Genomic DNA, 13838 nt, shown 5'->3' on the forward strand with positions numbered 1-13838 from the left:
GAAACTTCTGCAGAATTATATGGTTAAGATGTAAACAGACTCATTCAGCGTGGCTTGGTGTGAATTGCTCTGTTCTAGAGAAACTTAGAGTCTGAATTGTTCACAGTGGTGGTGATAGGAACCAGACATCCGCCTCTAAAAGCTCCCTCACAAAGTTATTACATGAAATGGTTATAAATACACAGCCTGATGCCTGAGACTTTTGTTTTTGCTTTGAAATATTATTTTTTAGATACATTCATGTTGGATGGATACATACAAGGCACTGTGAGACAAAATAGTGCCCCAAAATCCCATCATCAACATTCCATATCAAACTCAGGAGACATGTGTAGGTTCACTGATGGTTTTGGATAGTAAATAAAATGTCTCTATTTGTGTTGCAGACATGGTGACCCCTGGTTCCTATCACCACCCCTGTAAAGAAAGAGTTATTAGGTTTATTTACAATAAAACAGAAAAAGGTATCAATGTCTCTCAACAATTTAATTATTCAGAAATTTAGAAATATTGGTGGAATTGCTCTTTAATCAAAAGAGGGGTGCATGCTTGCTTGCTCCTCCCCAATAGATAGTTATATGCAAAATTTTGTACACCTCTGTCTAAATTAATTTCAAATTAAAAACAAAAGTAAACACAACCTCTGCAACAAACTGTCATTTTTTTCAGCATATATTAATGCACATTTGATTAAAATAATCAATTAATAATGTAAAAAATAGAAAAAATAACATTAAAGAAATAACACATTAATAATTGTGGTGTGTGCTTCTAGTGCTGTGATATTCTTAGACTGTCTTGCACATATCTGCTCATAGATTCTCAGTGATATTCAAGTCGGGGACTGTAAGAGCTTCAGATTGCGTTTCTTGTTTTAGCTGATATTTTGTGGAATCGATTTTTCCGTCTCGCTATGCAATTTTTTCCGCGCCACTGGCTGCTACCAAAGCCAAAGCATAATAGTTCCTCAACCATGTTTAACACTTGGCAAGGTGTCACTTTCATTAAATGCTGCTCCTTTTTTCTTCCAAACACCTTCTGTGATTGTGGCCAAATAGTTGCATTTATTATTTCATCAGTCCATAACAGTCGTTTCCAAACTGCTAGCTAGGTGGCTACTGCTAACATTATTAATCGCATTTCTGTCCCCTCCTATGATTATTTAAAAGTTACGCTCCTACAACCAGCATATGAATCAATGTTTTGTGTGTCTAGATGTCGATTTAACTATATTTTTTCTCTTACAGTTTAAAAAACAAGTGAAGATTAAGTTCATGCTGGAGTGCAGAAGGAGTGTTCTCCTACAAATGCTGATGAAACCTCAAGGAGACCTTGGCGAGTGCAAACGCACCCACAGTGATCATAACTGCATAATGATGAGCTGAAATCTGCAATTTGTTATATATTTTAGCTGTTCTTGACTCATTTGTATAGATATAAATGAAACATTTTAAAAAGGTTCTGAATGTCAAATTGGTAATTCTGTACATGTGAACAGATGAAGAGCCGTTTTAATCACTTTAATCAGTTTTAATTTATATATATATTTCAGTGTATTCATGTGGTTCTGACTCAAATGGTCTGACATGATTTTATGTCTGAAACCTTTAAAATAAAATCCACGTTGCAAAACAAGGCAACATTAAATGTATTCAACTCACTGAAAAACCTGTCTGCTCAAATGTCAGGCACACAACCAAAAGTGAAGACTTCTATTATGACACGCTTTTATGAAAGATGGGCCAGGGTACTGCATCATGAAGAAGACCTGTCATGAAGTGCCCTTCATGGCGCGATGTCTAGGTCACAAAGTCATGATTAGAACAGTTCAGTTGACCATGTCAGGTGATCTGACCTCAGGAGAACCATGAAAATGTGGAATTATTATGATGATGTTTATTTATCTGAAAAATGTGAGAATAAACTTAAGTAGAAAGACAAAGGTTTCTACAGGTGTCTAAATAGATGCCTGTTAATCTTAAAGTAGTCGGAAAGTCAGACGGCTCCACCAGTCAGTCAGATGGAGAAACCAGAGCAGCACAGTGTAATAACTGAAACAGGCAGTTTAAGATTTGATAACACTCACTATGTTTAAGATGGAAAATACACATATAAACACAAACATAAATACAGATATAAAAATGCACATCATGTCCTTTTCACTGTATCTTTTTAAATCCTTGTAATATCTATCTATCTATCTATCTATCTATCTATCTATCTATCTATCTATCTATAGAGATAGATGGATATAATCAAATAATTATGCATATTAACAAGTTCTGCTTGTTGATTTGTGTTGTTTCATTTTTGTCTCAGGGATGGCTTCCTTTTACTGTTCATTCATTAAATTATGTCAATTTCATTCAGATTTTGTTTCAGACAAGTATTTATTTCAGTTTTAGCCCTTTGTAAAGCACTTTGAACTACCTTGTGTATGACAATGTGCCACATACAAAAGTTTGAATAGTTTTTATTGGTTTTCAAAGTGAAACTAAGTGAACACAAATAAAACCAAGTACAATATGTGCCATAACTTTTGCACAGGTCAAATTTTATTTTATTTTTTTCTCCCATATGTGTTAAATTCAGCATATAAATAGTAGTTGTGCATTTAAACATGCAGAAGTGTCTCTCTAGAGAATGTTTAAACCTTTGCATATGACTGAGAAGCAACTGATTCCACTGTTATGAAGTACATAAGATCTGAAGAGTTTTGTATATTAAGCAAAATTGGATTACAGTTCAGTGTTGAAATGGGCTTCATTGATGTTTTACAGCTGCATTTGAACAGATGTGACAGTGTACAGGTTTTAGTCTCTAGTCAAAGCATTTCATCCAACTCTTCAACTGTTTGTCTTTATTTAATAAAGTGCATAAAAGCAGTGTTTCAGTCTGAAGCTTGTTTTACACACACAGGCTGAAGGTTTGTTCTGTGAACTAATCTGATTTTAACTTTGTATAACTTTTCATTATGCAGGGAGAAACTCCAGTCCTGCATTAGTGAAGGCCAGTTTCTTTCAGTCAGGGCAGATTTAATGATTCTAGGTTTTGGACAAAAGAGAGGAATGGTGCCCCTGGATGCACAGTTTAGATACACATAAAGTGTTTTATGCAAGTTAATGTAAATAAAGCACAAAACTAAGGCCTTGTTAAATGCCTGTAGTCCCTTTTACACTATTAAACTGGAGCCCTTTCTATGTATCAAATAGAACAAACACATCCACTATGATTGGTAAGCAGTCACTCACATATCAGGGTGACTGGAAGGACTGTTGAGTTGTCTGTATTGCTGAGTAAAATAATAATAAAAAATAAATCAATATCTGCTGAATGTAAAAAAAAAACTGCTTATTATAAAATAGACAGTTCTAATTTTAAAATCTGATCTAAGCTGTTGTAAATCACTCGATGTAGGCAGGAGTGCTTTAGCCTGCTTTTTTTTGGGGCCCTGGTAGTTAAACACAACGGGCACAAAATCAATACTTTTGTTTCTGTGACTTCCAGCGCTGCCATTCATTATCTTTTCATTACACACTTATGCAAACTGCAAAAGCTGAAATGAGCTTCTTATCCACCAGGTCCTTTTTCAAGTTTTCTGCTCCACCTTAAATGGGAAGTTTTCCGTTCCACCTCAGTTGACTCAGTGACTGCTCCACTTCAGTGACTGCTGCACCATTTAAGGTGGAATGGAAAATTTGACAGAAAAGCTGGCCAACAGGAAGCCGGTAAGGTTTGAAATTTGCACTTAACTTAAGATGAATTTCAGTGTAACTCGTATGTATGAGCTGCGCTTCGTCCAATCAGTTGTGCAACGCCTCTTCAGCAGTGTGTGGTGCAGTTTACTCTGTAAAACCATCAACGTCACCAAAACAACCAACATCTGCAACAAGCTATAGTTTATTGTCTGATCCAGTGATAAAAGTAGAAATAAACTTTTGGTCAGGCCTGTGAAAAAGTGGCTGGACCACTTTAGTAGACACAATTTCCAAACACATGGACCCAAAGAGATGACACAATCAAGATAAAACCTAAACCTAATTATTGTAGATAAAGCATTCAGCCATGGCCGGCATATAAATATTCAAATATAAAATTCTTTGTTCAAATACCTTGATAGATGTTTGCCCAAGGATCCGCTAATTAACACTAGAAGTCCCAGAGAGGGGTCATTTAACATTTCTACCTCTGGAACCCAGAGACGGGTCGAGTGACCTGAAGGATTTTAGCTAACATCCTATAATCACCGTCTTTTGTTCTGTAAATAAGGCCATTACTGGCGCACCACAGGAGGTTTGCCATTGAGTTTAGCTATTTAGTTTCTAGTTAGTTCTATTCAGTTTATTGTATTTGATAATATAAAATTATACATTTTGTATTTAGTTTAGTTTTATTTGAGCAAAAAAGCAAACAATGAATGATTTATTTTTTTATTTTAAATAGAGAATTAGAAATTTTACAGCAAGGTACAGCTGTGAGTAGTGACCAGAAGCATTTGTGTCAAGAGGACTGAAATTTCAGCGTGAAAAATTTAAGAACAACTCTTATTTGTTTCCATGCTTTTTATTTTTGTTATAAAAATAATACAAAAAATACAAGGAATAAAACAATTCCACACATATTTACAATAGTCTGCAGTGGGGGGCTGCGTGTGTGTGTGAGTGGCATTTCTTTGTGTGGCTAGCATTTCAGCACTCACTCAGCAGTCTGTCTGCACTGTCAGAACATACCTGGCACTGCCAGGGTTTGTCCCTGGTACATTTGCCACACGTGTATTTGTAGCAGTCGACACATCTCACAGTTGCACAATTGTTCGTGCATCGATGGTTGACCTGACACTTCGCCCTTTTGCCAGGGCTGGGTGTGGAAGGTTGTTGCCGAAGCAGTTTCTCCTTGCGTGCCTTCTTCTCACTCACATGAGAGTCACCCAACTCTTTTACAAGTTCAACCAGGAAGTCGACCCGTCTCTCCTGCACCCCAGTGCATGCCTGATAAAGCACGTGCATTTAGTGCTGCCATGTCAATCATGTTGTAGAACACGGCAACTGGCCATATCCGTATTCCTGCACGCACGCTGTACTCCCGCATTTGGTCCATTACATCCACCCCGCACTTTGTGTTGTTGTATTGTGTGACTGTGTTTGGCTTCCTTTTGGTGGTATCCTCAGTCTCAACTACACTGTGCATGCTGCTGAGAATGTAGACGACCTTCTTCCGTTTGGGTGCATTCACTGTCAGTGTTGCACCAGTGGTTGAAAACACCTGAGTGGTGAATTCAGTGCGGTCCATCTGTCTAGCGGATTGAGGAATTTCCCGGGGACTCTTGTTGACTGTGCCGAGGATAGTGGTTTTCCGGCTAAGCAGTTGTTGTGCAAGTGAGAGTGATGTAAAGAAATTGTCCATGGTTACAGTTCTGCCCTTGTCCATGAATGGTTCCATCAGCCTCATCACTACAGTCTCGGACAGTCTCTCCCCGTTGGGACGACTGGGGTCCTTGCCAAGATATGGGAGGACATTACAGATGTACTTTGATTTCAAGTCGCAAGCCACCCAAAACTTAATACCTAACTTGTCTGGTTTTGTTGCACTGTATTGCAGAAAACAGCAGCGAGTCTTTGACGGGAAAAGCTGTTCATCAATAGTGATGTGTTGACCAGGGTTGTAGGATGCGATGCAGTTGGTGACAAATGATCTCCACACATCAGAGATTGCAGCAAACTTATCGGTCTCCGCTCGCTCACTGCGTGTGAACATGTCATCAAAGCGTAGGTGTTGCATGATGTCTTGGAAGCGGTTTCGGGCCATAGTTGCAATGATCCTTGGGTTTGCAAGGTTTGCTGACCAGCTGTCACGTAGTGGTGGAACCTTGGTCACCCCCCCTCAAGATAATGACTGAAATAAATGTCATTAGTTCTGGGAGATCCATGAACCAGTCCACCTGCTCCGTGTGACGTGCATGTTGTGTCGTCCATTCTTGAATGCTACGAAGCATGTCAAGAGTGATAAAACAGAGGAAGCTCTGAAGGCAACTCCGGACACTAGCTCTTGGCTCTCCATCTGTAGGGTACAGTTCTATTGGGGTGAAATGGAGACGTTTCCCCACTTGTTCTTCACGCCACACTGTACCATCTTTTGCGGTCTCTGTCGGCTCACTCGCCAACCAAGCTCTCTTTTTTGGTAGAGGAGGAGTCTCCTCATCTGCAAGATAAATAATTAAAAATTAAACTTTTTTTTTGGGTTCTAAATAAAAAAGATGGAAAAAAAGAAAATGGAAATAGGTAATTTGAGAAATCTAACCTGAAGACAGCTCAGAGTCCGAATCCGGTTGAAGGACTATGTCTTCTCCATCTGAGTCACAAGGGTTGGTGTTACTCAGGATCCGTTCCAATGCCTGTTGAGTGGTGAACCTTCTCTGCATTTTGTTTCTTGTGAACAAAATAGGTGAAGCAGTCACCTATTTATCCCCCACAGCACAAAAGGCTGCATGCAAATTTGCTAAGGTGTTAGCAACCTTATGCATGTCCCCTGCACAACAATGCAGCTGGGGGGTGGACAGACACTCAGGAGCAACTTACATTCTTTTGCTTACACCCTTTTGCAAGAGGTTGAGGTGGATCAACACAATTAATTTGTTTTCTTTTTCTAAACTGTCATTTTGAACCCACTTCTTCCACATCTTTTTTAAAAACTTTTGCATATTTCTTGAAACAGATTGCATGTTTTGCAAACTATATGTACATTTGGCAAAATGACCTGTATAATGCAGCACAACATCACAGATCAGCAGCGAAAGGTCACATCTCCCCCATACACTTTATGTGTGCTTCAAAACAAAATGTGTGTTTTATACAAATTGTCAGTTCACTGCTCAGGACATGCCCCCTCCTTCTGCCTAACCATTAGAGCACTATCAGTCCTCTTTTGGCATGCATAGGCTTGCAGGTAACACACTATTCAACCTACCCCCAGCTAATCTATGTTTTTGTATTTTGCTAGCCAGCATGGTCAAACAGTTTTCATCCTTATCCTTCTTTTCTTCAAAAAAAAAATAAATGAAAGGTTTTGTCTATTTATTCTTTTAAATTTTTATTTTTAACTTTTTCTTCACCTGCTTTTTTTTATTAGCCAGCATAAATTATTGGCCAGCTTATTTTGCTAGCCAGCATGGTCAAACAGTTTTCAAATAATATTCATATATACATACATGTAACAATGTAGAGAAAAGAAAGAAGGAAATGGAAGGGAAGAACAGGAGAAGAAAAAGCAGGTGAAGAAAAAGGTAAAATAAAAAAATTAAAAGAATGAATAGACAAAACCTTGTATTTTTTGTGAAGAAAAGAAAAAGAAAAGAAAAGAACAAAAGGGGAAATAATATGTGAGCATAAAATATGTTGAGTAATAAAAAACGTATTGGACGATAAAAAGAATAAAAAGAAAGGAATGAGAATGAGAAATATTTTTTCATGTTTTTGACTAAGGACTAAGATATGAAGTAAATAGAATTAAAGGATATAAAGTAAGAAATGCATATATGTAAACTGCAATGTGTCTATTGATGTTGTAAGATTTTTTTTCCTGTGAATAATCTTGCTGCCAATTCCTGTATGTTTCTTGAAACAAGCTCACTCAGGCCTGTCTGTAGAATTTGGGCAGAGGGGGATGAGAGGTGTTTGTGTGTAGGCAGGCTGTGGGTCCCCTTGCAGATTCTTCAGGTAATGGCCACATTTACAAATGAAAGGATGCTAATTGGAGCCATCAGAGTCATCAGTTTGGACTAAGGGTCTTTTGACCCACTTTCAGGACTTCAGGGGCTAGGTTGAAATCTCTGGGACTTCTAGTGTTAAGCTCTTGGACACCCTGAATGGCAGACAGTCAGCTAAGACAGGTTTTGGTGTCTAGAGATTGCTTCTTCAGTTTCGCAGTGAAACCACAAGGTTAATTTAGCCCCTTGAATGGCCAGGTTCCACCAGCAGGCCCAAAGTTTTATTACACACTTCTATAACCTACAAATAGCTCAGCCAGTTTGCAATGAAATCCCTGTAGTTACTGAATAATAAGCCTTAGTATGTAATAAGCATGGGATTACAAGGGGTTAATAGAATTCCACCCAAAAACATTCCAGGGGACATAGGCTTCCATTACTTTTTAGCAGCATTCAGCCTCATAACTACAGTGGAAAACTAAATTAGCAATTTTCAGACAACACACACTTTAAATGTGATTTTCTGGTGAAAAACTTTAACTGCTGATGCAGTTAATCATAAAAATAAGATTGCAAAAGCTGCAGTTGTGAGCCGCTTTAGCGCTTTAGATTCTATAAGAAACACTTTTTGAAAATGGTTCTATATAGCACCAAAAGGGTTCTTCTACTGGTTAGACTCAAGCTTATAATAATTGCAGAACTCTTTTTGTTGCTATAGAACCATTTTCAAAAAGGTCCTACAGCCCAGTTTCCAAAAAAGTTGGGCTGCTTTGCACAATGTAAATAAAAACAAAATGCAATGATGTGCAAATTAAATGTTTGATGTGCATATTTAACTGAAAATAGTACAAAGACAACATATCAAATTTTGAAACTGAGAAATATATGCTCACTTTTTTCAACTAATTAGGTTGACTGACAACAGGTCAGTAACATGACTGGGTATGAGTCTTTAGATGAGGAGGGGTTCACCACTTTGTGAAAGGCTGCACAGGCAAATAGCGTAACAATTCGAGAAAACTGTTTCTCAACATGAAATAATTTTTGCTTTTCATCATCTACAGAACAAAATGTCGTAAAAAGATTCCGAAAACGATGAATTTCTGTTTGCAAGTGACAAGGCCAAAAACCAATATTGGCTGGCCGTGATTTTCGGGCCCTCAGGCAACACTGCATTAAAAACAGGCTACAGTTCTGTAGTGGAAATCAGTGCATGGGCTCAGAAACACTCCTGAAAACCCCTGTCTGTGAACACAGTTCATCACTGCATCCACAAATGCAAGTTAAAACTGCCATGCAAAGACAAAACCTTATACAAACAGTATCCAGAAATGCTACCGCCTTCTCTGGGCCCAAGGTAATTTAAGATGGCCTGAGGTGAAGTGGAAAAGTGTTCTGTAGTCAGATTAATCAAAATTTGAAATTCTTTTCAGAAATCATAGATGCTGTATCCTCCATGCTAAAGATGAGAGACCATCTGGCTTGTTATAAGCGCAGACTTCAAAAGGCAGCATCCATTTGAGGGGCATTAGTGCATATGGCATGGGTTACTGTGAAGGCACCATAAATGCCTAACAAACATATCGTTGCTGTTGGAAGAAAACCTTGTATCTCCATTTTTGGCATTTTTCAGTTTTTGACATAATTTGAAAGTATCTGTTACTCTTTACATTGTTTGTAAATTTTGTGATGAGTGGCCTAAAAGAAATTACCCAAAATGACATGGGAAAAATTCTGGTTCTGTTGACTCACATTGAAAGTGAAGTATGTTTTTTCCTTCTCCTGTAAAGTTACTATTTTGGAGATACAAGGTTTTCTTCAGACAGCAGCAATATACATGTTTTGGCAACACATGCTGCCATTCAGACATCTTTTTTTTTAGGGAAGGCCTTGATTATTTCAGCAAGACAATGTCAAACCACATTCTGCTCGCCTTACAACAGCATTGCTCTATAGTAAAAGAGTCCATCTGCCTGCAGTCTGGAGCTTTCATCTCTGAAAATATTTGGTGCGTTATAAAACAATAAATATGACAAAGGAGACCCCAAACTGTTGTGCAGATGAAATCCTGTAGATAAACACTAGAAGCAGAAGAAGACATACTGAAGAGCTTAAACGTGGCTCTGTTATAGGATGCCACCTCTGTCACTAGTAAATTTGGTGAAATTTCGGCCCTGGTTTATCGCTGGTGCAAGTGGATCAGACACAGCAGTGCTGCTGGAGTTCTAAACACCTCAGTGTTGTTGCTGGACTGACCACAACATCAGTGTCCCTGCAGTGCTAAGAATGACCCACCACCATAATAACACCTGTGCTCTGTGGGGTTCCTGACGGCTAAAGAACAGGGTAACAGTATGCAGAAACAGATGGACTACAAAGTATGTATTTTGGGTGGAACTGATGAACTACTTTAAGTAGCTTTAGTTAACCAAACTAGATTTATCTCTAGTGTAGCTCTGCTGTTGTTCAGCATATTTGAGCGTGAATTGGCAGCCTGCAAAGCAATGCTTTCAGAGCAGAAAAGTCATGGGCTGGAGGTTAGGGAACCAGCCTTGTGACAGGAAGGTTGTCGGCTCAATCCCCTGAGCTGACAAGTCATGACTGAAGTGCCCTTGAGCAAGGCACCTAACCCCTAGTTGCTCCCCGGGTGCCGTAGATAGGGCTGCCCACCGCTCTGGGCAAGTGTGCTCGCTGCCCCTTAATGTATATGTGGTGTTTCACTACATGGATGGGTTAAATGCAGAGGTGAATTTCCACATTGTGGGAATAATAAAGGATAATTTAATTGAATTTTTAAGTAGCTTCCCTTACACGGATTAAATCTAGGACCTAGTGTATTTTTAAATAAAAACAGACAACCCTCCACCATTAATGAAATTTAAATTACACACACAATCTTCTAAGCCGCTTATCCTTCTGGGTCACGGGGGAAGCTGGAGCCTATCCCAGCAGTCATTGGGTGAAAGAAAGGATACACCCTGGACGGGTCAATTTAAATTACAGTGTTTGATATAATATGTAAACACTGTAAACGTATATGGAAAAGAAGTTGCAGAATCAGTTGTTTCTAATTATTTTTGTGATGCCACAAAAAAACAAAGTATTTCTGTTTACGCACCTCCATTAAAAGAACTCCATTTAATATACAATTTGACCAGAAGAGGGAGGCAAATACACTCTGTTGTGTATTAATATGAGAGGAAAAGACTTGACAGAAGCACATTTACACTTTAAAGAGTCAGTGTTTTGATTAAGCACAGCAAAAAGTAGTCTTTGTACTCTGCGGTGATGGAACGTCAACGTGGTATGACCAAAAATCATCACAAACACTAAGCTGGCAGGACATTTGGATCCTCGGGTTAACCCAGTTTGGGGATGTTCCAGCTACTCTTTAATCTTCAGTGTGAGTGACACAGCATGCCAGCCGGCCTTATCTCAGCCAAGCACCAGACACAGTGAACAGAGATCCATGGCTGAGCTATGACTTCTAAAACCCCCTGTGCTAGGAAACCCTCTATACTCTACCACTGTAATAGCAATGGAAAGAACTACGGAGGGCTACTCACAGGGGCTTTTTCTCAGTTTTAATACACATTTTGCACTTAACTGTCTGTTTCTGATATACATTCATAGATAAGTATCAGTGCCACTACTCATATTTATCTTAATAATTTCAAGCCTTTAAGCCTTTAAGCATCAACCTTTTACGTCAGCATGTATTCATGATTGTTAAAACTAGACAGGCAATCAATGTGTGCAGACTTTTGAATGATGCTATTTTTACAACATTTCTGCAGAATTAAGGGGTAAACAAAGCCGTTCACAGAGGTTTGGTGTGAAATGCTCCGTTCAAGAGAAACTTTCCCAGTCAGAATTGTTCAAAGTGGTGGAACCAGATGTCCACCTCTAAAAGCTCCCTCAGAGACAGTTGAAGATTGTACATGATATGCTTATGAATGCACTGCCTGATGTCTGAGACACAGTTTTATGCTAGTTTTGAGAAGATTTTGGCCAAAAAATTTTTTTAAAAATACATGGTAGAGATCTGGTGTTTTTTTTTCCAAATTTTCCACAATTTTCACACCATCAATATTCCATCTAAACTCAGAAGACATGTGTAGGCTCACTGGTGGTTTTGGATAGTGAATAAAAAGGCTATGTTTGTGTTGTAGTAATGGCGATCCCTGGTTCCTATCACCACCACTGTAAAGAAAATAGAGTCTTTACAGTTATTACAGTTACAGTCATTTAATAATCTGAACATATTTTCTGCTGTCCAGTTTGATGTATTTCTACACTATGTAAGATACTACTGAATAAAATTACAGCAATTATCCTTATCAAAAGTGATTCCAAATTTCTGAACAGTAGAGTAAGTAAAGACCTCGATTTACATGAAAACCTCTTCAGCAGTAATGGAAAGAGAAACAGTTCATGTTAAAACTGGAACTATCCGGAAATATGATTCAAATCCCCAAAATAAAATAACTGACCCCCTGTGACACTCATAATTCAGTCAGAGTTCCCACATACTCGGGCCAGACTTCTGAGGTAGGAAAGAGCATTCTGGGAAGATGGCCTGTAACAGTCAGTATGAGAAACAGGGATCATGCTGTGTGGAACTGCAAAAAACAAGTGCTGAAAAAACCCCAGAAGAGAACATGCCGAATACACATTACGTTCTGATTTTACCAGAGAATTTCTAGATACATAGATAGATCACTTGCGCTGTATAACATGCGCTGTTATACAGATGAATAAATAGAAGAAGTAAAGATATATAAGATTAAGAGACCCTTATTAGTACCACAATGGGGAAATTTCAACTTCGCAATCTAACCCATCCATGCAGTGAATCACCACATACACATTAGTGAAGATACACACCAGGGGTCAGTGAGCACATTTGGCCAGAGCGGTGGGCAGCCCTATCCGCAGCGGGGGGCAGTTGGTGGTTAGGTGTCTTGCTCAAGGGCACCTCAGTTACAGACTGTCAGCTGTCAGTGATACCACCCTCTACGGAACTACGTTTCTCGGTGGAATATTTGTTTATGTAAACTATTATTAATAATAACTCGCTGTTTTCTGGGAAAAAAAGTGCATTTAATGCTGGCTGCAGTTTTATAAGATGTTATAAAGATGTTATAAAGTTATGTAGCTCCGAGGTTGGTAGTTATCAGGTAACTAGCGTTGTGCGGCATCCCTTTTATAATCACCTCAAACCCGTCTCTACAATTTTTTTTATTTCAAAATCAAAGAGAACGGTTAACCAAATAAGTGAACACATTCAGAATGTGAATGTCAAATCTTTCTAACAGTTGGTGGTAAATGCTAAACAGTGCTGCTAGCTAACGTTAGCTCACCAGGAGAGAGGAGAGAGTTAGCATTAGCTTAGCTAGCACGATAGCAGCCCTGTTCACCGCAGAACTTGCTGCATGCCGGCTAAACTCGGCACAGACACGAGCTCAGAGGATTAAAACCCGAGGGAGTAAAGTCGAGCCGGTGGCGCTGAAGGGTGAGAAAGAAGAAATGAAATCTCTTCTGTGGTGTTTGGATCAGCTACCTCAACGTTAGCTTAGTGGTAATTATGAAATGTAAATGTTATTATCCCATAATATAATCCCAATGATTTCAGAAGCTCCGATGACTATTAATAACCTGTAAATTGCTGCTCTGGTCTGCTCCGGAACCCCACTTTCCACAGAATTTCTCTGCTTGCTTAACCGAGTTAAGGAGGCGTGGAAGTCTCCTGGAGGAGGGCTGCATTAGGGTTAGTGGATGATGTCTGCGCTTTGGCATCCTCGGCTCACGATCAAACTCTGACTCTCGGTTTTTGAGACCCTGGCGCTGAGACTTTGAAAACGTCCTTCTTCTCATGAATCCTTTACCGGATTAAACTGGAAACAGCTTCCTTACAGCAGGTCATTCATTACTCTGGACAGGTTAAAAGGTTTCTGATGAAATCTGTATGTTTACGTTACTGTCATGGAATATAGTCTTCACCACTTAATGTACACAAACACACGCTGAGTTGGTTTAGGGCCAGCAGGGTCTCAGTCAGTGCACACATCTAATTCTTACAGAGATTAAATGTTGTGTTCAGTTCAATTCTTAGTGAGAGGTCATGAGACTAACT

General features: G+C 39.0%; 1 protein-coding gene across 2 annotated transcripts in view; it reads left to right on the plus strand.

Moving 5' to 3' along the window:
* LOC108440568 (zinc finger matrin-type protein 4-like) overlaps positions 1–1647 on the plus strand; it is a 38273-nt gene extending 36626 nt beyond the window's left edge. For both annotated transcript variants that reach the window (XM_017719493.2, XM_017719494.1), the window contains exon 7: positions 1248–1647. In XM_017719493.2, coding sequence (XP_017574982.1) covers positions 1248–1263 — 16 coding nt within the window. In that variant the 3' untranslated portion in view covers positions 1264–1647. The remainder of the gene's footprint in view (positions 1–1247) is intronic.
* Positions 1648–13838: the final 12191 nt, after the last annotated feature.

This window comes from Pygocentrus nattereri, chromosome 18, assembly GCF_015220715.1.
Source record: "Pygocentrus nattereri isolate fPygNat1 chromosome 18, fPygNat1.pri, whole genome shotgun sequence".
Lineage (NCBI taxonomy): Eukaryota > Metazoa > Chordata > Actinopteri > Characiformes > Serrasalmidae > Pygocentrus > Pygocentrus nattereri.